Raw genomic sequence first — 22,442 nt, 5'->3', positions numbered from 1 at the left:
CCTGCAGAATCATGGGCTGATATGGCATCTGTTTAAAGGGTCAGTTCACTCAAATAACCCCCCCAAACTCTAACTACTCTAGCTGTGCAGATAGTCTTGGAGAGATTTTGAGATATTTTAATGAATTGTTTGTTTGTATGCACAAAGCACTGAAAATGACATTTGATCATTCGATAGCAACTTTCAAAAAAAAAACAATGTCCCAGTTACTCTAGATTAGGGGTTGCCGTATCGATACCTCGTATAAGTATAGACACTACTGAAGAAGTCATGTATTTAGTATCAATACTAGCTTACTAGCTTCAAATTAAAAGAATGCTGGAAGCAGCATAGATTCAGTTTTGTTCAACTTTACTGTACTGGGTGGAGGCAGAAATCTCATGGATAGCTAATGGATAGCGAATAGTAAAACTAAAACTATCTGCATGCCTAGATATCACTAGAGTTAAATGTTGAGGCTGGTTTTATTCTAGATTTTTCTTTTTCCAACAAATACCCTGAAAAACAAAACAAAACCAACAAATTGTTAGTCTGTCTGTCAGTACTTTCTGACTTTCCGACCCTGTCTGTGGCACTCAGCCCTAAACCCATTTGTTCCTACTGATGAATTTTTTAGCAAAATGTTACTCAAACAGGGGTAAATAGTTAATTTGTTGGGGACCATTTTCAGCCCGCTAGACTATTGTAGGTTTCTAGCAGTGTATGTGGAATTTGGTCATAATGAACCACAGCGGCCATGTTCATTATGATGACTGTCAGCCAGCATCACGGTGAGCCTCATTAATTGTTTTTTAGTAGTTTTTGGACAATAATGAATATCTATGGCACAAAGCAATAAGCTATATCAGGCTTTGGCTAAACGGACAATACTTGTCAGTAGGATCCATTCATTGGTTCTGTTTTTTTCTTGGGATTTGTTGAAAATATTCTTTAAGTAAAAAAAATATATTTTTTAATGTAATTTGGGTGAACCAACCCTTTAAACTGTGCTTCTCTACTTTCTCCCCACTTCCCCATTCGCTGTCATTGACTCTTCTCCTTATCACCCCCTTGCAGGTGAGCTGCGGCACATCACCAAGCTTAAGCCGTGGTCCCTGTTTGACGTGCTGGTGGAGAAGTATGGCTGGGCGCATGAAGACGCCGGCCACTTCACCCACTTCCTTCTGCCCATGCTAGAGATGGTGCCTGAGAAGAGGGCCTCGGCTGGCGAATGCCTCAACCACCCCTGGATCAACTCGTAGCCACAATCTCTGATCAGACGCCTTCCTCCCCTCGTCTCCCCAACAGTTAGCCCAAACATCACCCCCTGGTGGCAGCCTGTATAACAACAGCATGGAGAGAAGCTGGAGACAGAGTTGGAGTAGATGAGAAAGACTTCTTTCATGCCCTATCCTACACATCCATAAAATGCTTATCTGAATAGGCTTAAGTCCCACACAAGCCCAAATCATTTTTCCCAAAAGGAATGTAAAGACAAGCGTATGGAGATAACATGGCATAATAGCTGTGTCTTTCAGAACATCTACCAAAAAGAATCAGATCATTTGTAGATGGATGCTGCTCATACCGTAAAAGGGAGAAGTCAGGCTCCGACTGAAAGAGATTCTTCTTCTCTTTTGCCGGGAAGATGTCAGCCAGTCCCTTCCATCTATTCTCCTCCTAATTCTCAGTTTTAACTAGTTTGGATCCAGTCATGGGCCACTGACAGCTGCTGATCTCTTCGGTGACATGAAAGAACAGTGAATGAGAAGCCCCAGCGCAGTGCTGACAACCCAGAGCTCTGTCTGCCATGACCTTTACATAGCCTGAGGCCTCAAAGACAGACAAGGGTGGGTGTTTTTCTGAGTAAGAAGGAGCGGATGTGTCTGTGCTCTAGATCTCCCTGCATAGACCCCTGTTCCTCTCTTCCTAGCCCAGTTGCCCCTCCTTCTCTCCCTCCCCGTGCTACGGAAGAAGCACCCACACCAGACTAAACGTTTACACCCTGATTTCTTCCACAAATCCCCCTTCCCCCACATGAGCTGCATGCTCCTACCTTGGGGGCCACCACAGAAAACTGGAGGGCAGCCAGTCCTCCAGGGGGCACCACACTGACAGTTGCCACTCTGACAGAGACAGACAGAAAAAGTGCGGGATGAGCAAAAAAAACAAAAATACAATCAATTTAACACACAGGAGGAATGCTTGGTCTATTTTTGAAATGCATGGAGAGACTGATAGATCAGCATGAACGGATATGACAAATGGACGATGTATACGTAATTTTATTGGTGCATTTCGCTGGTTTCTTTCCTGTCACATCACCTCTTTTGGACATTATGTTACAAAGAATTATGTTAGGATATTTTGGTGCCCCCTCTGAAGAAGGTAACGATGTTATAACCCCTTCTTCTCCAGCTTTTGACATTCCTAAATCTTGGTCCTCTGCCATCAGTCCTGACTTTTATTCCCAACAATTCTGTTGAGTCCTACTGTGGCACGTTTACCTGATCTGATTGGTACTATCCCACCTCACCCCCCTGTTTTCTCTGTAGAGGAACCCTTGAGGAACCTGAGCTTCTCCAGAAAGGGGATGGTGATGGGATGGAGGTTGCACTTGTCTTTGTAGATGTCCTTCAGGGATTTGAAACCTTTGTACATAGAACTGAGATCTTGCAACGCAGATAAGCGACCGTGGACAGAGTTTAAACACACAAGCATCATTCCAAAAATCAGAGGCTGTTGGCAAAACCTGACTTCCTCTGATACAGTGGTGGTTGGTGGGTGGGGAGGGAGGGAGGGCCGCCATAGCTCTGGCCCTGGAGGAATGTTCAGACTGAACTGTGCCACCTGGTGGCTGAATGAGAGTACTGCATTGCCACACATTGCTGCTGCTCTCAGTGCCAATGCTCCAAGACGTTCCACTTTATCTCTCCACTTAATCTCTATTTCTCTGTCACACACACACACACACACACACACACGCACACACACGCAGACACACACACAGTACCTTGCATCATCACAATTAGTCCAGTTGCCTATTTTTCGCAATAAATGAAAAAAGATGAGTATAAGTAAATGGTGAAATATTTTTAAAAACTATTTAATTCATTAAAAAAAGAGGAAAAAAGAAAACAACTTTTCTCTGGTTGTTGTGACTGTGACAGAATCTCGTCTTATACTGAGGTGATTGTGTTTGTCTATTAGAGATGTTTTTATTTCTTTTGTCATTATTATTAATTATTATTGAAAGATTTTTTTACACAGTTGTCACCTCTCCCCCTCCCTCCTTACTTGAACAGCGCTGCTCTTTCTGGGCTCTTGATGGTGATGAAAAAAAATCAACAGTTTTGCAATAAAGGGTATGTGATGAGTTTTTTTGCACCAAAACCTCCTGATCTCACTCTTTCAGCCATGCTGACTGTTCTTCCTGATGACATTGACAGAAACACGTCTCTTGTCTGTGTTTTTCATTGACAGATTTAATAAAATTGTAAATTAATGGATCCCGTGCCCCTGATGTAGTGAATTGTCTGCTTCGAAGCTGTATCAGTCAGCCTCACTAAAAGGGTCAGAAAACTTTCAACTGGTCACTAGAGGCAACAAAGAAAAGAAAAAGAACAACAATAGATTCTCTAGTATAGATTCTCTTTTTTATTGAAATTGATAATTCATACAAGTGTTCCCACCATTGTAACAGAAAGTTAAAAGACATGGCTCAGTTGTGAGTACAAATTGCCAAAGTCTTCACATCGTCAATGTAGTGTCTAAGAACAAATGTTACAGTACGTTATGATTCACACTAAAGCAAACATGGTCCATTAGACAACATTATCTAAGCTGCACTAAAATATGGACTGATAAAATACATTCTGAGCTCAGTATTGGTCATTTAAAAGTAAACAATATGCTTTGAGTATCAACTAGGGATGTTCACAGTATTTTCTTTTAGATCTTAAATCACTACAAATGGTCTGTGATGCCAATGTGTCTGACCCCACTGGCACTCAATAAAACCAGTGTTGCCTCATGTAAAGCACAAACTAGCACAAAAGTAGATTTCGGTGGGCGAAATGTTTGTACTACAGACAGTAAATGATACAATTTAAGAGTAACAGTAACTCCACCAATGTAAAACTCAATTAGGTATTTATTAAATCAGCACTGCTAAAATGTAAAATGTAGTGATGAGTGATCTCCTTATCCACAGTGGAATCTTGCATTGTAAGCTTGAAGACAACCCATAATGTATACACACACGCCTACCGAATCTATAGATGTATACAGTACATAGGGCTTAGTAGCTGTGTGTGTGTGTGTGTACTTACAGGTGCCTTTCTGTGTGTGACCCACTGTGCTTGTGTTTATGTATATGTGTGTCAGAGCAGTGAGGAACAGTTCTTTAGCAGCAGGGGTTTGGCCAATTCCAGGATGTCCAAGTTCGGATCGAGTGACCTGCCCAGACCCTCTAGCACCATGATGGCAAACACGATGGAGGCGAAATTACTTTCCAGCTTCACCTTCAACAACAATCAGTGACATCAACATCAGCAAGCAATCACATCATGGCACCATTTAAGATCATACTGTTGGTCGGTCAAACCTTCAAGTTTAATACAAAACTAGGCGTAAACAAGCACTTTTTATGAGACTAATAGCTCAGCAACCACCTTTCTGCAACAGAGTTATCACGTCATGATTGTTTCTGTGGATTTTGCTGGATTTTAATAAGCTTTTATCCTTTTAAACAGGAAGTGACATATTGTTATATCACCACAGAGCTGACCAGCTGATCAGTGAGGGGAACTCCGATGCAAAAAACATTATTTGGTCCATTACAATGACTGTTCAGTATAATCGGTTTATCATTACATTACTTACAAGTACACTGTGTCCTATATACAAAAGATTCAAATATGTTTAGGTCACCTGTAGTTTTTGTTTTCTTGTGATTCACTTTGAATTATTCCTGTTTTTGTCATTTTGAAAAAGCATTAACCAGTGGCCTCCACAAAGCAGCAGCCTCGCAAGCTAGACCTCCCTAGGAGCAACATGGAGCAAAGAAGAGCGCAGTGATTTAATCTTAAATTGCCTCAAACTAAAACTTAAAAGTGCTGCTATATACTTGAGAAAACCTTATTGGGACCACAGCAACAGCAGTGATTCAGAGTTGTCACCTGTCTTAATACCACTTAAAGATTAAGTGTGGTGTTCTGAACCAGATGCATGTTTGTTCACCATCATGAATGTAACCACCTGATATTCTACCTTGTGTTTGATGAGTAAACCAAAGACTTTGGACAGCAATTCACCAACTTGGATCTGTAAAATCAACAAAAAACTATCAACAAAACACACCAATAATAATCTGTGACTCTTCACTGTCACTTTCACCAGCCAGTAAGTCATTGTGAATAGTCAAATACCTCCTGCTGAGTTACATATACACAATGAGAACATGAAAGCTAAGACAAAATAATAAAATCAAATAGTTATTAAATCAAAATAGAGCACACAATACAAACCAGAAGGAAAGGATATCAGACCATGGTGTAGTATCACATTAACAATCACAGAATGATGGCAAAATTCAATTTATTACACATCATCACGCAGCCCTGCATCAGAAACACAAATCAGACACAATAAGAAAACACATATCTGGGTTTGTACCTTTCCCAAAGAGAGGGTGTTGGTGAGGGCATGGTCCACCAGCTGGGCCATTTCCTTCTTAAACTGCGGCACGTCTTGGCACTCATTGGCCCGAGCGTGATTCAGGATCAACTCTGCCACTCGCTCACCCTGAAGAAAGGAAATCAAAACCACAGTGACAGTTAGTCCAAAACAATTTTTTTGTTCATATGTTGAAGCAATCCCAACCATTTACTGTAAAAAAAATAAATAAAAAAATAAAAATAAAATACTATTGATATGAGAATTTAAAAAAAATTACATTTCGTGTGAACTCCTATGTACAATTTCAGTGAAACTAGTACTGGAAGTCTTCATCTATGTACCCTTCCCGTCGTTACCTGACACAGGACCACAGCTGTGAAGACGGCCTTGAAGTTGGCAAGATCACGATCATTTAGCTGGGCTACGATGCCGGCGTCCAGCAGCACCAGCTGAAGAGGACACGGGACCGGCCTGACGCTGACCACCACTGTGTCCCACAAGTCAGTGAGTGTGGTCTTACCATAGGCCTCCCCTGAGATACCTGCAGCACTGTCCCTGGAACCAGGAACCGGCTCCCAACACTGGACCAGAATGTTTCCGGGATGGAGATCCCCGTGGACAAAGTTGTCCACAAAAACCTGGAACGCAGACATATAGATGGAGACAATGTACCAGACAAATATAATCAAACATATAAACATAATCACAATTTCTCTCATCAACACAGAACACACATGAACAAATGCAGTAACAGACAAGAAGACATTCACACACGTTATGAAGTAATATTAATGGGAATCATTAAATCAGATGCAACTGATATCCAGCAGGGGATGTATCTCACCATCTTCAGCATCGTGTCCACTCCCATCCTGGCTATCCTCTGCTTCACCTCCTGAGGAATCTCGGAGCTCAGGTAGTTGGATATGGGCTGACTCTCCTTAACAAAAATATAAACTGAGCAATGTTGGCCTCATAGTTCAACAGTTATAGAAGTGTGCGTTTGATACACAGACATGCGTGACTTGCTTGTACTGCACATTTGGATTCATCACTCAGTCATTGGCTGAATCCCAGTCTCTACACTCACGGACTTTGAGGCACACTCCCGGTAAATCCGTGAGGACTTAAGGCTGTCCCAGTGTAAAATTGTCAAGTGCATGAGGGCTCTCTCGAAGACTTTTTGTGCACTTTATGCACTCTTTCTTTAATTCTGCATCTCTGCAAACTTTGCCTGAAGAAATTACCCACAGTTCATAGAGTCATGTTAAACACAGGGTTACCAGCGGAAGCATTAAAAAGAAAGATAAACAAACATGGAAGGAGCAACTACAAGAAAAAAGAAGTTTACATGTAAGCGTATGATGATGTTTTGATATTCTGTGTCGGTTAATCGGTTTCCAAATATTATAAATCTTGTTTTACTCAAATTCAGTGTTAGTTTATTTTCATCAAACCAAATCTTCATCTTCCCCACTTCCTTTTCTATGGTATCCAGTAGCTTCTCCAAGGTAACTGGATAACCATGTCGGTGCAATTCCTCTAATACCATATCTTTGTAGTTTTTTAATCAATAATTTGTGATCTTTGTGTCAATAGCTTTTTTGAGATCTAGAAATATTCCTACTGCATTTTGTTTCCTGCGTTTGTAACTTTTTCTATAAATTCTATCATTGCAAAAGAAGCTGATCTGTCAGCTCTGAAACCATATTGTTCACACAGAATATTATGTTTGGCGGTGAAATCACCCAGCCTTATAAAGAACATTTTTTCCAATATTTTGGAGAACTGTGGAAGCAATGAGATGGGTCTGTAGTTGTGTAGTATAAGTTTGTCTCCAGTTTATATATTGGTATTACTTTAGCTATTTAATTTTATCTAGAAAGACACCAGTTTGTAGGGACTGATTGCAAATATGGGTTAGAGGTCTTGCTATGTGTTGAAGCTACATTAGTTTGCTTTCAGTAGTGGTAATTTGTTAATTAAATTGATTATTATTATGATTTTGTTTATATTAGAAATACGTATATATGTATACATATTTGATAATGTTTTGTTTGTTTGTTTGTTTAGTTAATTGTTTTATATATGTTTAGTCTTTATTTTTGGTTAGTTTAATAATTGCAATGTTTGATTTAGACACCTGAGGGCAGTAGTGGGCACAGGTGAGGGTAAATATAGGTAGGAAGTAGGAAGTGAGCGGCAGCACCTGGGTGATGGGCACATGGTTTTTTACCAGCGTGAGAGATGCTGTATTGCTTGCTCAGTTGGAACAAATAAACCAGCCACAAACCCTGAATCCAGTTTGAAATTGATTTTATTTCTTGCCTGCGTACATTACCTGCCCAGGGTGCTAGAAGTTGTCGTTTGAAGGTTTGATTTAAGTTTAACTTTATTTTGTTTGTTGACAAACGGCCACTACATCAAGTAAAAAACCGCTCATGGATTAAAGAAAGAAGAACTTTCCTTGGAATTCGCTTCGGATATTATTGGGATACCCGATGGAAAATCAGAAGGGATTGTTTTATTTACCATTTGTGGATTATCTGCTGGCATGAGACAGAGGCCTTGCCCGAGCTAAAAAATCTCCAGTTGGTATGTACTTCAAAAAATGCTGTATAGGAAAACGGTTTATGAAGAGGTACGTGATCTTGTGTTTGTTGAATCATCAACCCTGCGGGTGGCCTATACATTAAGTGTAAAGCCAGTGCTGTGTGCACTTGTGTGGATGAAGAGGATGGTTCTATAAAACAAAGTTGTTACGATAAAGATCGCTATCCTTGCTAACCTTGTTGCCCAATTGTGAACCTTCATGGACATTATCAACAATTAAGCTACAAGTTTGCAACAAAATGACTGATGTGGAGAGGCCGGAATCAAAGCGGTCAATCAAATTGACTTTTAAAGGAATGTGCTTTTACATAAAAACTTGTCAAGAAAAACGTACTGCAAAAATCAACCAGGCTAAAAAGCTTATGGATAAAATCCGTGCCCTAATGGAATTAAATGAAAATGCAGACGTGGTGAACACTCAGCTCGCTTTGTTCATTAAGTGTTATGAAGAAGCACTCGATATACATGAAACATTCATGGAATTGCCTCTACCAGAAGATGAAATACTCACCACTAAAACCAAAACCTTTGAGGAGAAGATGAAATCATGTCATGCATTTATTGAAGATGTGAAGGAGTGGCTTCTAAAGCTGGTTGTCCATACTCACAGCCAAAAGAACTTATCGACGCAGGATGTGTTGATGATGGAATACAACCTGAAGACAGTATTTCTAATGTCACAAGTGTAAAAGCAAGTTCTGTAAAATCACGTACCACTGGCATATCAAAGACTTCTGCAACATCTGCAGCGCGCATTAATGCGGAGGCCGAGAGAGCAGCTCTTCTTAAACGCTCTGAAGCTTTAAAAAGGAAACATCATATAGAAGCGCAGGAAGAAAGGCTTCGTAGAGAAAAGGAGCAATTGGCGCTTGAAATGGATTTGGCAGCTACAACTGCAAGGCTTCAGGTTTTAGAAATGAACTCATCACAGTGCGGTTCAAGACGATCTGATGGAATGAACTCTTATTTGGAGAGGAGCAAAGCTCAAAGGTCCATTGGTTTAGATCCTCTTGTCAAAGCTTTTGTCCCACATGAAAATGATTTTCCTGCTGTACCTGATCCTACCACAGTTGTTAGGCCAAGACAAGGATTTGCTGACCAAATGTATGGAAGGCCGATTGTGCCAGAAGCTCCATATCAAGAAGTACAGACTACAAATGGACGTCAAATGGGACGTATATTAAACACTCAAACTCAAAGCGGTAATAACCAAAATTAAAGCTGCAAGCAGCGTTGGGCGGGCCCTCGCACTTGTAAGCGCGTCCGCGTGTGAGCCGGCCGAGTTGCATATTCTGGAGCTCTGCCGGTGCGGCTGTGAATTTCCTACGCGGTTATGTCGCCGCATGAAGGTGCTATATGTCACTTCCTGTGTCCCCTATGTGGAGCTACATAGCACTTGCCGCTATGAATATAAATCGGTATTGACGTGTAGATGTCTGGGGGTCAGAGAGTTATCAAGCACGCAAAGTTTGGTTCAGATGTGAGCATGTACACTGAACAATAATGTACCCAAACAATAAAATAAATTCCTTTTATATTTCCCTGCCTTGTTGTTTATGTGTACATACAGAGGAAGAATGTGATAACAGCACACATTTCATCGTTACTGTGTGCTGTACCGCAGTTCTGTGTCCATGCATGCAGCAAACTGAAAGCACTGTCTGTCGGAGCGTCTACGTGAAAAGAGAAGGAAGACATGGCTGGTAGTGTCTTCAGAGTTGTTAAACACCTCAGCGCACTGAAGGAAGCCATCTGACTGTGTGAGGGGCAAGATCGTTGATGTCTGCAGGCAGAGTAGGCCTAGAGCTCTCCTGTCTGACTGGTCCACCAATAGCAGAGAAGATGACCCCTTGAGACACAGCCCCTCCTCATTTGCATAATGAGTCAGAAATGCATACAGAAATTTAAAAAGGACAGGCAGAAATAAATACCATGGGTGAAAATAAATAAGGTAGAAAATACAAAGGAAGAATAAAACAGACAAAAATATTAAAACACACACATAAATAAATATTAAAAAAATTAGTAATAAATAAAGTTGGAGATTATAAGGGAGAATAAATAAATAAGGTAATTATAACAAAGGTGAATAAGTAAAGGCACTAATTAAAATATATACATTTATGTCTCCTTGTATAATTTAATTAATACCAACATTTATTTATTTACTTTATTTTTTTGTGTATTTAATTGGAAGCTTATTTATTTATTGAGCATTTATTTATTTCTGTATTTATTTCTGACTGTGTCAGGATCGGTCCTCCATAGCGGGGGGGAGAGTTATCAAGCACGTAAAGTTTGGTTCAGATGTTAGCATGTACACTGAAGTTACAACAACTTCCTGTGTCATGGCGAAGACTTGATCTTTGACGCCACGCCACGGACACACCCATTGACGAAAACTCGCAAATAGCACAACTTTCATCTTCAATGCCTTTAGAAGGCACAGCACAAATTTGAAGTCGGTCGGACTAAATCCCTAGGAGGAGTTCGTTAAAGTACGAAGTGTGTAAATCATCCAAAATTTGACGTAAAATTCAAATGGCCGACTTCCTGTTGATTTTAGGGCATCGCTCCGAGAGGCTTTTTTGTGCGTCTGGACAAGATACACGTACCACAGAAAATTCGTGCACGTAGGTGAAACGTGCGGCGGGGGCTGCTTCGTTAAAAGTCACTTCCTTTTGCCAGCAGGTGGCGCTATGACTGTGGGTGAATGTCAGCATGTACATGTGTTCAGGGCGGGACTCTCATCCTACATGTACAGTTTGGTGCAGATGTGAGCATGTACACTGAAGTTACGACAACTTCCGTGTCATGGTGAAGAGCTGATCTTTGACGCCACGCCACGGACACGCCCATTGACGAAAACTTGCAAATAGCACAACTTTTCATCTTCAATGCCTTTAGAAGGCACAGCAGAAATTTGAGGTCGGTCGGACTTAATCCCTAGGAGGAGTTCGTTAAAGTACGAAGTGTGTAAATCATCCAAAATTTGACGTAAAATTCAAAATGGCCGACTTCCTGTTGGGTTTAGGCTATGGCTCCAAGAGACTTTTTTGTGCGTCTGGACAAGATACACGTACCACAGAAAATTTGTGCACGTAGGTGAAACGTGCGGCGGGGCTGCTTCGTTAAAAGTCACTTCCTGTTGCCAGCAGGTGGCGCTATGACTGTGGGTGAATATCAGCATGTACATGTGTTCAGGGCGGGACTCTCATCCTACATGTACAGTTTGGTCCAGATGTGAGCATGTACACTGAAGCTACGACAACTTCCGTGTCATGGCGAAGAGTTGATCTTTGACGCCACGCCACGGACACGCCATTGACGAAAACTTGCAAATAGCAAACTTTTCATCTTCAATGCCTTTAGAAGGCACAGCAGAAATTTGAGGTCGGTCGGACTAAATCCCTAGGAGGAGTTCGTTAAAGTACGAAGTGTGTAAATCATCCAAAATTTGACATAAAATTCAAAATAGCCGACTTCCTGTTGGGTTTAGGCTATGGCTCCAAGAGACTTTTTTGTGCGTCTGGACAAGATACACGTACCACAGAAAATTCGTGCACGTAGGTGAAACATGCGGCGGGGGCTGCTTCGTTAAAGGTCACTTTCTATTGCCAGCAGGTGGCGCTATGACTGTGGGTGAATGTCGGCATGTACATGTGTTCAGGGCGGACTATCATCCTAGATGTACAGTTTGGTCCAGATGTGAGCATGTACACTGAAGTTACAACAACTTCCTGTTTCATAGCGAATCATCGACGCCACGGACACGCCCATTGACGAAAACGCGCAAATAGCACAACTTTTCATCGTCAATGCCTTTAGAAGGCACAGCAGAAATTTGACGTTGATCCGACTAAATCCCTAGGAGGAGTTCGTTAAGTACGAAGTGTGTAATCATCCAAAAATGGCCGTAAAATTCAAAATGGCCGACTTCCTGTTGACTTTAGGCTATGGGTTCTTGAGGCTTTTTTGTGCGTCTTGATATGATACATGTCCCCAGAAAATTTCGTACATGTAGGTTGAACGTGAACGAGGGGCTAATTTTTTCCAATTTTCTAGGTGGCGCTAGCGAGTCATTTGCAACGCCCATGTGCGAAACTTGTAGAATACGAAATTTTTCACCGGTTCTGACACGTTTGCAAATTTTGGTGAGTTTTCGAGAATGTTTAGGCCATGTCAGTTGAGCCTACTTTGCAGAAAAAAAAAATAAAAAAATAAATTAAAGCTGCAAGCAGCGTGGGCGGGCCCTCGCACTTGTAAGCGCGTGCGCGTGAGCCGCCGAGTTGCACATTCTGGAGCTCTGCCGGTGCGGCTGTGAATTTCCTACGCGGTTCCGACGCCGTATGAATGTATATGTCACTTCCTGTGTCCCCTATGTGGAGCTACATAGCACTTGCCGCTATGAATAAAATCGGTTGACGTGTAGATGTCTGCGGGGTGGGAGAGTTATCAAGCACGTAAAGTTTGTTTCAGATGTGAACATGTACACTGAACAATAATGTACCCAACATAAATAATTCCTTTATATTTCCCTGCCTTGTTGTTTATGTGTACATACAGAGGAAGAATGTGAGAACAGCAACATTCATCGTTACTGTGTGTTAGAGCATGGGGAACGTGGATATTTTAATACAGCCCACACCCCATACTGTGTAACTATAACAAGTAGAGAAAGAGAGAAAAAGATGTTCTTCTTTAACTGTCTGCATAGCTTATTCAATTGTGTAATGAATGAAAATAAATAGGCCTAGGCTCCTCTCTACTTTGACATTTAAGATAGCTTGTTGATCCACCTTCATACACATGTGACATACTGTACAATTGAGAAAGGTGAGTTGTTTTGCTCCAGCTGCCTAAAAGAAAAGCGTTTGGGATTAAATGGACTTTATTAGCTGCTGCAGTGCAGGATGAACTCAGATAGACCACTTCTCACCTTATTATTCTAAAATGCAACGAAGAAGAAGAAATGCATAAGAAATCCTGGGACAAAATCTGTCCACAAATACTGTACAGCATGTAGTCGATGATGCAAGACTTGTGTTATAGCTGACTTGGGCAGTGAAATGTTTTTTTAATTCATGTGGTCATAGTTGTCCACAACTCAAATCAGAATATAAGAAGAAATGTTTTATACCACCTCAGAAGGCTTCCTATCAGAAAGGTAGGAAGGTATTTCAAATGTACAACTGCAGTACTTAAATCAAGTAAGTAATTCCCTGACATTTTGTGTACTTTACTTTAATAGACCATGTAAGAGGTTTTATACCTGTGATATAATCCAATCACTTATTTTCATACTGTATATCCTTGTGTAATTTGATAAATGTGTTGTATGTCGTGCTCGCATCTCAGAGAAGACTCTGACTGCAACATGCGTCTTGTAAAGAGAGAACAGACAGAAAAAGTCTCTAACTCTGCCTGTCAGCTCGCTCTGCTCCGTTAAAACTGAATTACCATACAGAATTGAATACGAGTGCACTCCAGATTTAGCTGCAGCCAGCTGACCGTTGGCTTCTCCCTATACCGCAGTTCTGTGTCCATGCATGCAGCAAACTGAAAGCACTGTCTGTCGGTGCTTCTACGTGAAAAGAGAAGGAAGACATTGCTGGTAGTATTGTCTTCAGAGTGTTAAACACCTCAGCGCACTGAAGGAAGCCATCTGACTGTGTGAGGGGCAAGATCGTTGATGTCTGCAGGCAGAGTAGGAGCTCTCCTGTCTGACTGGTCCACCAATAGCAGAGAAGATGACCCCTTGAGACACAGCCCTCCTATTTGAATGAGGCAGAAATGCATACAAAATTTAAGCAGGCAGAAATAAATACCATGGGTGAAAATAAATAAGGTAAATAAATACAAAGGAAGAATAAAACAGACAAAAATATTAAAACAACACATAAATAAATACATTAAAAAAATTAGTAATAAATAAAGTTGAATAAACAATAAGTAATTATAACAAAGGTGAATAAGTAAAGGCACTAATTAAAATATACATTTATGTCTCCTTGTATAATTAATTACTACCTACATTTATTTTTACTTAATTTTTTTGTGTATTTAATTGGATGCTTATTTATTTATTGAGCATTTATTTATTTCTGTATTTATTTCTGACTGTGTCAGGATCGGTCCTCCATAGCGGGGTGGGAGAGTATCAAGCACGTAAAGTTTGGTTCAGATGTGAGCATGTACACTGAAGTTACACAACTTCCTGTGTCATGGCGAAGACTTGATCTCTGACGCCACGCCACGGACACACCCATTGACGAAAACTCGCAATAGCACAACTTTTCATCTTCAATGCCTTTAGAAGGCACAGCACAAATTTGAAGTCGGTCGGACTAAATCCCTAGGAGGAGTTCGTTAAAGTACGAAGTGTGTAAATCATCCAAAATTTGACGTAAAATTCAAAATGGCCGACTTCCTGTTGATTTTAGGGCATCGCTCCAAGAGGCTTTTTGTGCGTCTGGACAAGATACACGTACCACAGAAAATTCGTGCACGTAGGTAAACGTGCGGCGGGGGCTGCTTCGTTAAAGTCACTTCTGTTGCCACAGGTGGCGCTATGACTGTCTGTGAATGTCAGCATGTACATGTGTTCAGGGCGGACTCTCATCCTACATGTACAGTTTGGTCCAGATGTGAGCATGTACACTGAAGTTACGACAACTTCCGTGTCATGGCGAAGAGCTGATCTTTGACGCCACGCCACGGACACGCCCATTGACGAAAACTTGCAAATAGCACAACTTTTCATCTTCAATGCCTTTAGAAGGCACAGCACAAATTTGAGGTCGGTCGGACTAAATCCCTAGGAGGAGTTCGTTAAAGTACGAAGTGTGTAAATCATCCAAAATTTGACGTAAAATTCAAATGGCCGACTTCCTGTTGATTTTAGGGCATCGCTCCAAGAGGCTTTTTTGTGCGTCGGACAAGATACACGTACCACAGAAAATTCGTGCACGTAGGTAAACGTGCGGCGGGGGCTGCTTCGTTAAAAGTCACTTCCTGTTGCCAGCAGGTGGCGCTATGACTGTGGTGAATGTCAGCATGTACATGTGTTCAGGGCGGGACTCTCATCCTACATGTACAGTTTGGTCCAGATGTGAGCATGTACACTGAAGTTACGACAACTTCCGTGTCATGGCGAAGAGTTGATCTTTGACGCCACGCCACGGACACGCCATTGACGAAAACTTGCAAATAGCACAACTTTTCATCTTCAATGCCTTTAGAAGGCACAGCACAAATTTGAGGTCGGTCGGACTAAATCCCTAGGAGGAGTTCGTTAAAGTACGAAGTGTGTAAATCATCCAAAATTTGACGTAAAATTCAAAATGGCCGACTTCCTGTTGATTTTAGGCTATGGCTCCAAGAGGCTTTTTTGTGCGTCTGGACAAGACACACGTACCACAGAAAATTCGTGCACGTAGGTGAAACGTGCGGCGGGGGCTGCTTCGTTAAAGGTCACTTTCTGTTGCCAGCAGGTGGCGCTATGACTGTGGGTGAATGTCGGCATGTACATGTGTTCAGGGCGGGACTTCATCCTACATGTACAGTTTGGTCCAGATGTGAGCATGTACACTGAAGTTACAACAACTTCCTGTTTCATTGCGAATCATCGACGCCACGGACACGCCCATTGACGAAAACGCGCAAATAGCACAACTTTTCATCGTCAATGCCTTTAGAAGGCACAGCAGAAATTTGACGTCGATCCGACTAAATCCCTAGGAGGAGTTCGTTAAAGTACGAAGTGTAAATCATCCAAAAATGGCCATAAAATTCAAAATGGCCGACTTCCTGTTGACTTTAGGCTATGGGTTCTTGAGGCTTTTTTGTGCGTCTTGATACGATACATGTCCCCAGAAAATTTCGTACATGTAGGTTGAACGTGAACGAGGGGCTAATCATTTCCAATTTTCTAGGTGGCGCTAGCGAGTCATTTTGCCACGCCCATGTGCGAAACTTGTAGAATACGAAATTTTTCACCGGTTCTGACATGTTTGCAAATTTTGGTGAGTTTTCGAGTATGTTTAGGCCATGTCATTTGGGCCTACTTTGCAGAAAAAAAAAAAAAAAAAAAAAAAAAAATAAAGCAATTCAATAGGGACTCGCACGGTCGTGCTGGGCCACAAGCAGCGTTGGGCGGGCCTCGCAGTAGCGCGTCCGCGCGGAGCGGCCGAGTTGCATATTCTGGAGCTCTGCCGGTGCGGCTGTGAATTTCCTACGCGGTTCGACCCGCATGAAGTGCTATATGTCACTTCCTGTGTCCCCTATGTGAGCTACATAGCACTTGCCGCTATGAATATAAATCGGTATTGGCGTGTAGATGTCTGCGGGGTGGGAGAGTTATCAAGCACGTAAAGTTTGTTTCAGATGTGACATGTACACTGAACAATAATGTACCCAAACAATAAAATAAATTCCTGCCTTGTTGTTTATGGTACATACAGAGGAAGAATGTGAGAACAGCACACATTTCATCGTTACTGTGTGTTAGAGCATGGGAGAACAGTGGATACTTTTAATACAGCCCACACCCTAATACTGTGTAACTATAACAAGTAGAGAACAGAAGAAAAAGATGTTCTTTCTTTACAACTGTCTGCATAGCTTATCATATTGTGTAATGAATGAAAATAAATAGGCCTACTAGGCTCCTCTCTACTTTGACATTTAAGATTAGCTTGTTTGATCCACCTTCATACACATGTGACATTACTGTACAACTTGAGAAAGGTGAGTTGTTTTCTGCTCCAGCCTGCCTAAAAAAAAGCGTTTTGGGATTAAATGGACTTTATTAGCTGCTGCAGTGCAGGATGAACTCAGAATAGACCCATTTCTCACCTTATTATTCTAAATCATGCAACGAAGAAGAAGAAATGCATAAGAAATCCTGGGACAAAATCTGTCCACAAATACTGTACAGCATGTAGTCTGATGACAAGACTTGTGTTATAGCTGACTTGGGCAGTGAAATGTTTTTTTAATTCATGTGGTCATAGTTGTCCACAACTCAAATCAGAATATAAGAAGAAATGTTTTATACCACCTCAAGAAGGCTTCCTATCAGAAAGGTAGGAAGGTATTTCAAATGTACAACTGCAGTACTTAAATCTAAGTAAAGTAATTTCCCTGACATTTTTGTGTTACTTTACTTTTAATAGACCATGTAAGAGGTTTTATACTTCCTGTGAGTATAATCCAATCAATCTTATTTTCATACTGTATATCCGTTGTGTAATTTGATAAATTGTGTTGTATGTCGTGCTCGCATCTCAGAGAAGACTCTGACTGCAACATGCGTCTTTGTAAAGAGAGAAACAGACAGAAAAAGTCTCTAACTCTGCCTGTCAGCTCGCTCTGCTCCGTTAAAACTGAATTTACCATACAGAATTGAATACGAGTGCACTCCAGATTTAGCTGCAGCCAGCTGACCGTGTGCTTCTCCCTATACCGCAGTTCTGTGTCCATGCATGCAGCAAACTGAAAGCACTGTCTGTCGGTGCTTCTACGTGAAAAGAGAAGGAAGACATTGCTGGTAGTATTGTCTTCAGAGTTGTTAAACACCTCAGCGCACTGAAGGAAGCCATCTGACTGTGAGGGGCAAGATCGTTGATGTCTGCAGGCAGAGTAGGAGCTCTCCTGTCTGACTGGTCCACCAATAGCAGAGAAGATGACCCCTTGAGACACAGCCCCTCCTCATTTGCATAATGAGGCAGAAATGCATACAAAAATTTAAAAGACAGGCAGAAATAAATACCATGGGTGAAAATAAATAAGGTAAATAAATACAAAGGAAGAAAAAACAGACAAAAATATTAAAAACACATAAATAAATACATTAAAAAAATTAGTAATAAATAAAGTTGAATAAACAAATAAGGTAATTATAACAAAGGTGAATAAGTAAAGGCACTAATTAAAATATATACATTTATGTCTCCTTGTATAATTTAATTACTACCTACATTTATTTATTTACTTAATTTTTTTGTGTATTTAATTGGATGCTTATTTATTTATTGAGCATTTATTTATTTCTGTATTTATTTCTGACTGTGTCAGGATCGGTCCTCCATAGCGGGGTGGGAGAGTTATCAAGCACGTAAAGTTTGGTTCAGATGTGAGCATGTACACTGAAGTTACAACAACTTCCTGTGTCATGGCGAAGACTTGATCTCTGACGCCACGCCACGGACACCCATTGACGAAAACTCGCAAATAGCACAACTTTTCATCTTCAATGCCTTTAGAAGGCACAGCACAAATTTGAAGTCGGTCGGACTAAATCCCTAGGAGGAGTTCGTTAAAGTACGAAGTGTGTAAATCATCCAAAATTTGACGTAAAATTCAAAATGGCCGACTTCCTGTTGATTTTAGGGCATCGCTCCAAGAGGCTTTTTTGTGCGTCTGGACAAGATACACGTACCACAGAAAATTCGTGCACGTAGGTAAAACGTGCGGCGGGGGCTGCTTCGTTAAAAGTCACTTCCTGTTGCCAGCAGGTGGCGCTATGACTGTCTGTGAATGTGAGCATGTACATGTGTTCAGGGCGGGACTCTCATCCTACATGTACAGTTTGGTCCAGATGTGAGCATGTACACTGAAGTTACGACAACTTCCGTGTCATGGCGAAGAGTTGATCTTTGACGCCACGCCACGGACACGCCCATTGACGAAAACTTGCAAATAGCACAACTTTTCATCTTCAATGCCTTTAGAAGGCACAGAAATTTGAGGTCGGTCGGACTAAATCCCTAGGAGGAGTTCGTTAAAGTACGAAGTGTGTAAATCATCCAAAATTTGACGTAAAATTCAAAATGGCCGACTTCCTGTTGATTTTAGGGCATCGCTCCAAGAGGCTTTTTTGTGCGTCTGGACAAGATACACGTACCACAGAAAATTCGTGCACGTAGGTAAAACGTGCGGCGGGGGCTGCTTCGTTAAAAGTCACTTCCTGTTGCCAGCAGGTGGCGCTATGACTGTCTGTGAATGTCAGCATGTACATGTGTTCAGGGCGGGACTCTCATCCTACATGTACAGTTTGGTCCAGATGTGAGCATGTACACTGAAGTTACGACAACTTCCGTGTCATGGCGAAGAGCTGATCTTTGACGCCACGCCACGGACACGCCCATTGACGAAAACTTGCAAATAGCACAACTTTTCATCTTCAATGCCTTTAGAAGGCACAGCACAAATTTGAGGTCGGTCGGACTAAATCCCTAGGAGGAGTTCGTTAAAGTACGAAGTGTGTAAATCATCCAAAATTTGACGTAAAATTCAAAATGGCCGACTTCCTGTTGATTTTAGGCTATGGCTCCAAGAGGCTTTTTTGTGCGTCTGGACAAGATACACGTACCACAGAAAATTCGTGCACGTAGGTGAAACGTGCGGCGGGGGCTGCTTCGTTAAAGGTCACTTTCTGTTGCCAGCAGGTGGCGCTATGACTGTGGGTGAATGTCGGCATGTACATGTGTTCAGGGCGGGACTCTCATCCTACATGTACAGTTTGGTCCAGATGTGAGCATGTACACTGAAGTTACAACAACTTCCTGTTTCATTGCGAATCATCGACGCCACGGACACGCCATTGACGAAAACTCGCAAATAGCACAACTTTTCATCGTCAATGCCTTTAGAAGGCACAGCAGAAATTTGACGTCGATCCGACTAAATCCCTAGGAGGAGTTCGTTAAAGTACGAAGTGTGTAAATCATCCAAAATGGCCGTAAAATTCAAAATGGCCGACTTCCTGTTGACTTTAGGCTATGGGTTCTTGAGGCTTTTTTGTGCGTCTTGATATGATACATGTCCCCAGAAAATTTCGTACATGTAGGTTGAACGTGAACGAGGGGCTAATTTTTTCCAATTTTCTAGGTGGCGCTAGCGAGTCATTTTGCAACGCCCATGTGCGAAACTTGTAGAATACGAAATTTTTCACCGGTTCTGACATGTTTGCAAATTTTGGTGAGTTTTCGAGAATGTTTAGGCCATGTCAGTTGAGCCTACTTTGCAGAAAAAAGAAAAAAAAAAAAAAAAAAAAAAAAAAAAAAAAAAAAATAATCCGAGCAAATTCAATAGGGACCTCACACGGTCGTGCTCGGGCCCTAAAAATAATCCGAGCAGATTCAATAGGGACCTCGCACGGTCGTGCTCGGGCCCTAAATAATAATCCGAGCAATTCAATAGGGACCTCGCACGGTCGTGCTCGGGCCCTAATAAATAAATAAATAATCCGAGCAGATTCAATAGGGACCTCGCACGGTCGTGCTCGGGCCCTAAATATATATATATATATATATATATATATATATATAATCCGAGCAAATTCAATAGGGACCTCGCACGGTCGTGCTCGGGCCCTAAAAAAACAAATCCGAGTAACGGTCGTGCTCGGGCCCTAAATATATATATATATATATATATAATCCGAGAAAATTCAATAGGGACCTCGCACGGTCGTGCTCAGGCTCAGGCTGCAGGCAAATGGCTGATTTTGAATCAAGAGATGCTGATGGCCACATCCTTGTGCTAACCTCTGACTACCTGAGCACTCTTATCTTAGTATTAGCATGATGTTATCTATTCAAACCAAATGTGTAACTGTGCAAAGTCTGAGCACCTGACAGCAGTCTGAAATGAAGACTTCCACAGAATGATAAAGAGCAAAGTCCCCTTGTTACGAAAATGTCAACCCTATCAAATGGTTCAGATTTAAGTCCTTGTGAACATGATTTTCTTTATTTTTCAACACTTAAATTATTTGTAAAATCTACTGAAATGTAAAAGGCCATGATTCCTTCTAAATATACATAAATACATATATGTCATAATAACAAATCCTGGTGGTAAGATGAAATAAAATATATTTATTAAAGGACAAATTCAAATCATTGATTATTACCAGTATTGAATGATGTAGTGTATATTAAAGAAATGTGTAACATTTAAATTATTTCAATTTCACCCAGTGACTTTGTCCTGCATTTTAGTCAAAGACTATCATAGTTTTCTAAAACAGCATACAGTTAAGTAAACACATAGTATCATAAACTGATACTTTGGTGTCTAGTCACCTGAGCTGACTTTAAATAAAAAGTAATATTGTTAATAGTACATGCATTCCTCTCTAAAACCAGTAAATACTTCTGCAGTAGTTCCACAGACCTTTGAAATGTTGTTCCTGTTGCAGTATGTTCAGTGAAACAGTAAGTGGCACTGCAGCAAAAAAAAGCTTTTCATGTCAGTTCCTTTCAGGAGGAAGTAACTTGGCCAAGGCAGGAAAAAGCAGAAGGGAAAACCTTTCTTCTATATTAGGGCACAGCCCGCAGTCTGAGTGTAGCTGCAGTACCTTCAATGAGGCAGCAGATGGCTCTAAAGGTTCCCTCCTGTGGCTGCCCCAACCTTGTCTCCTACCAGAGGATGTTTGAGGAGACAGTGGATTGGGTAACAGAGGAGTCAGTCTCTCTCTCTCTTCCTATAATGAGCCTTCAGCTAATGTTTCCACTGAGTTGCCTACCACTTGCTACAGGAGGTGTAACAGCATCTATAAAGTAAAAAGGCTACTCTTCAAGGGAGGTGGTGACTGATCTGAGGATATCAATACTTCCCTTAATCTAACTTCTCCTTCTTTAATTTAACTTCTGACTTTACAGCCTTTTGTTCTAATATTTTTGTTTCTTTATTTGATAGGTGTGAGTAGAGATGCAGACAGGAAATGGAGAGGAAGAGAGAGAGAGAAGGAGATGGGAACCATATCTGGTATGTCTTAACTACTAAGAAGACCCCTATTTATTATTTCAATGCACATTTTTTGTAATTTTTCTCATAAATTCCACCTGGACACTAAACAATGTGAAACAAAATATTGACTCATACAGTGGGTACGGAAAGTATTCAGACCCCTTTAAATTTTTCACTCTTTGTTTCATTGTAGCCATTTTCCAAAAATCAAAAAAGTTAATTTTATTTCTCAGTAATGTACACTCAGCACCCCATCTTGACAGAAAAAAACAGAAATGTAGAAATTTTTGCAAATTTATTAAAAAAGAAAAACTGAAATATCACATGGTCATAAGTATTCAGACCCTTTGCCGTGACACTCATATTTAACTCAGGTGCTGTCTATTTCTTCTGATCATCCTTGAGATGGTTCT

The 22,442-nt window shown here is 41.1% G+C and overlaps 2 protein-coding genes across 3 annotated transcripts in view; one reads left to right on the top strand and one right to left on the bottom strand.

Moving 5' to 3' along the window:
• Window positions 1–3,489, top strand: part of srpk2 (SRSF protein kinase 2) — a gene marked incomplete in the record, with an annotated part of 75,949 nt that extends 72,460 nt beyond the window's left edge. Inside the window, 1 exon segment of the mRNA XM_038705944.1 lies at window positions 1,057–3,489. Within this exon segment, the coding sequence (XP_038561872.1) occupies window positions 1,057–1,241 (185 nt within the window).
• Window positions 3,490–3,611: 122 nt separating this feature from the next.
• Window positions 3,612–22,442, bottom strand: part of adck2 (aarF domain containing kinase 2) — a 55,180-nt gene continuing 36,349 nt past the window's right edge. Inside the window, exons 4-8 of one of the 2 annotated variants that reach the window (XM_038705945.1) lie at window positions 6,503–6,598; window positions 6,015–6,296; window positions 5,656–5,784; window positions 5,251–5,304; window positions 3,612–4,502 (exon numbers count right to left, since the gene is read on the bottom strand). In XM_038705945.1, coding sequence (XP_038561873.1) covers window positions 4,362–4,502; window positions 5,251–5,304; window positions 5,656–5,784; window positions 6,015–6,296; window positions 6,503–6,598 — 702 coding nt within the window. In that variant the 3' untranslated portion in view covers window positions 3,612–4,361. Of the gene's footprint in view, window positions 4,503–4,643; window positions 5,024–5,250; window positions 5,305–5,655; window positions 5,785–6,014; window positions 6,297–6,502; window positions 6,599–22,442 lie in introns of those variants that run through there. The other variant, XM_038705946.1, reaches the window with a different exon arrangement.

Source organism: Micropterus salmoides, unplaced genomic scaffold (genome assembly GCF_014851395.1).
Source record: "Micropterus salmoides isolate LMB-PRFRI ecotype aquatic unplaced genomic scaffold, ASM1485139v1 Ms_hic_scaffold_8, whole genome shotgun sequence".
Classification (NCBI taxonomy): domain Eukaryota; kingdom Metazoa; phylum Chordata; class Actinopteri; order Centrarchiformes; family Centrarchidae; genus Micropterus; species Micropterus salmoides.
The sequence above is the reverse complement of the archived record's forward strand: the minus strand, read 5'-3'. Positions and strand labels throughout refer to the sequence as shown.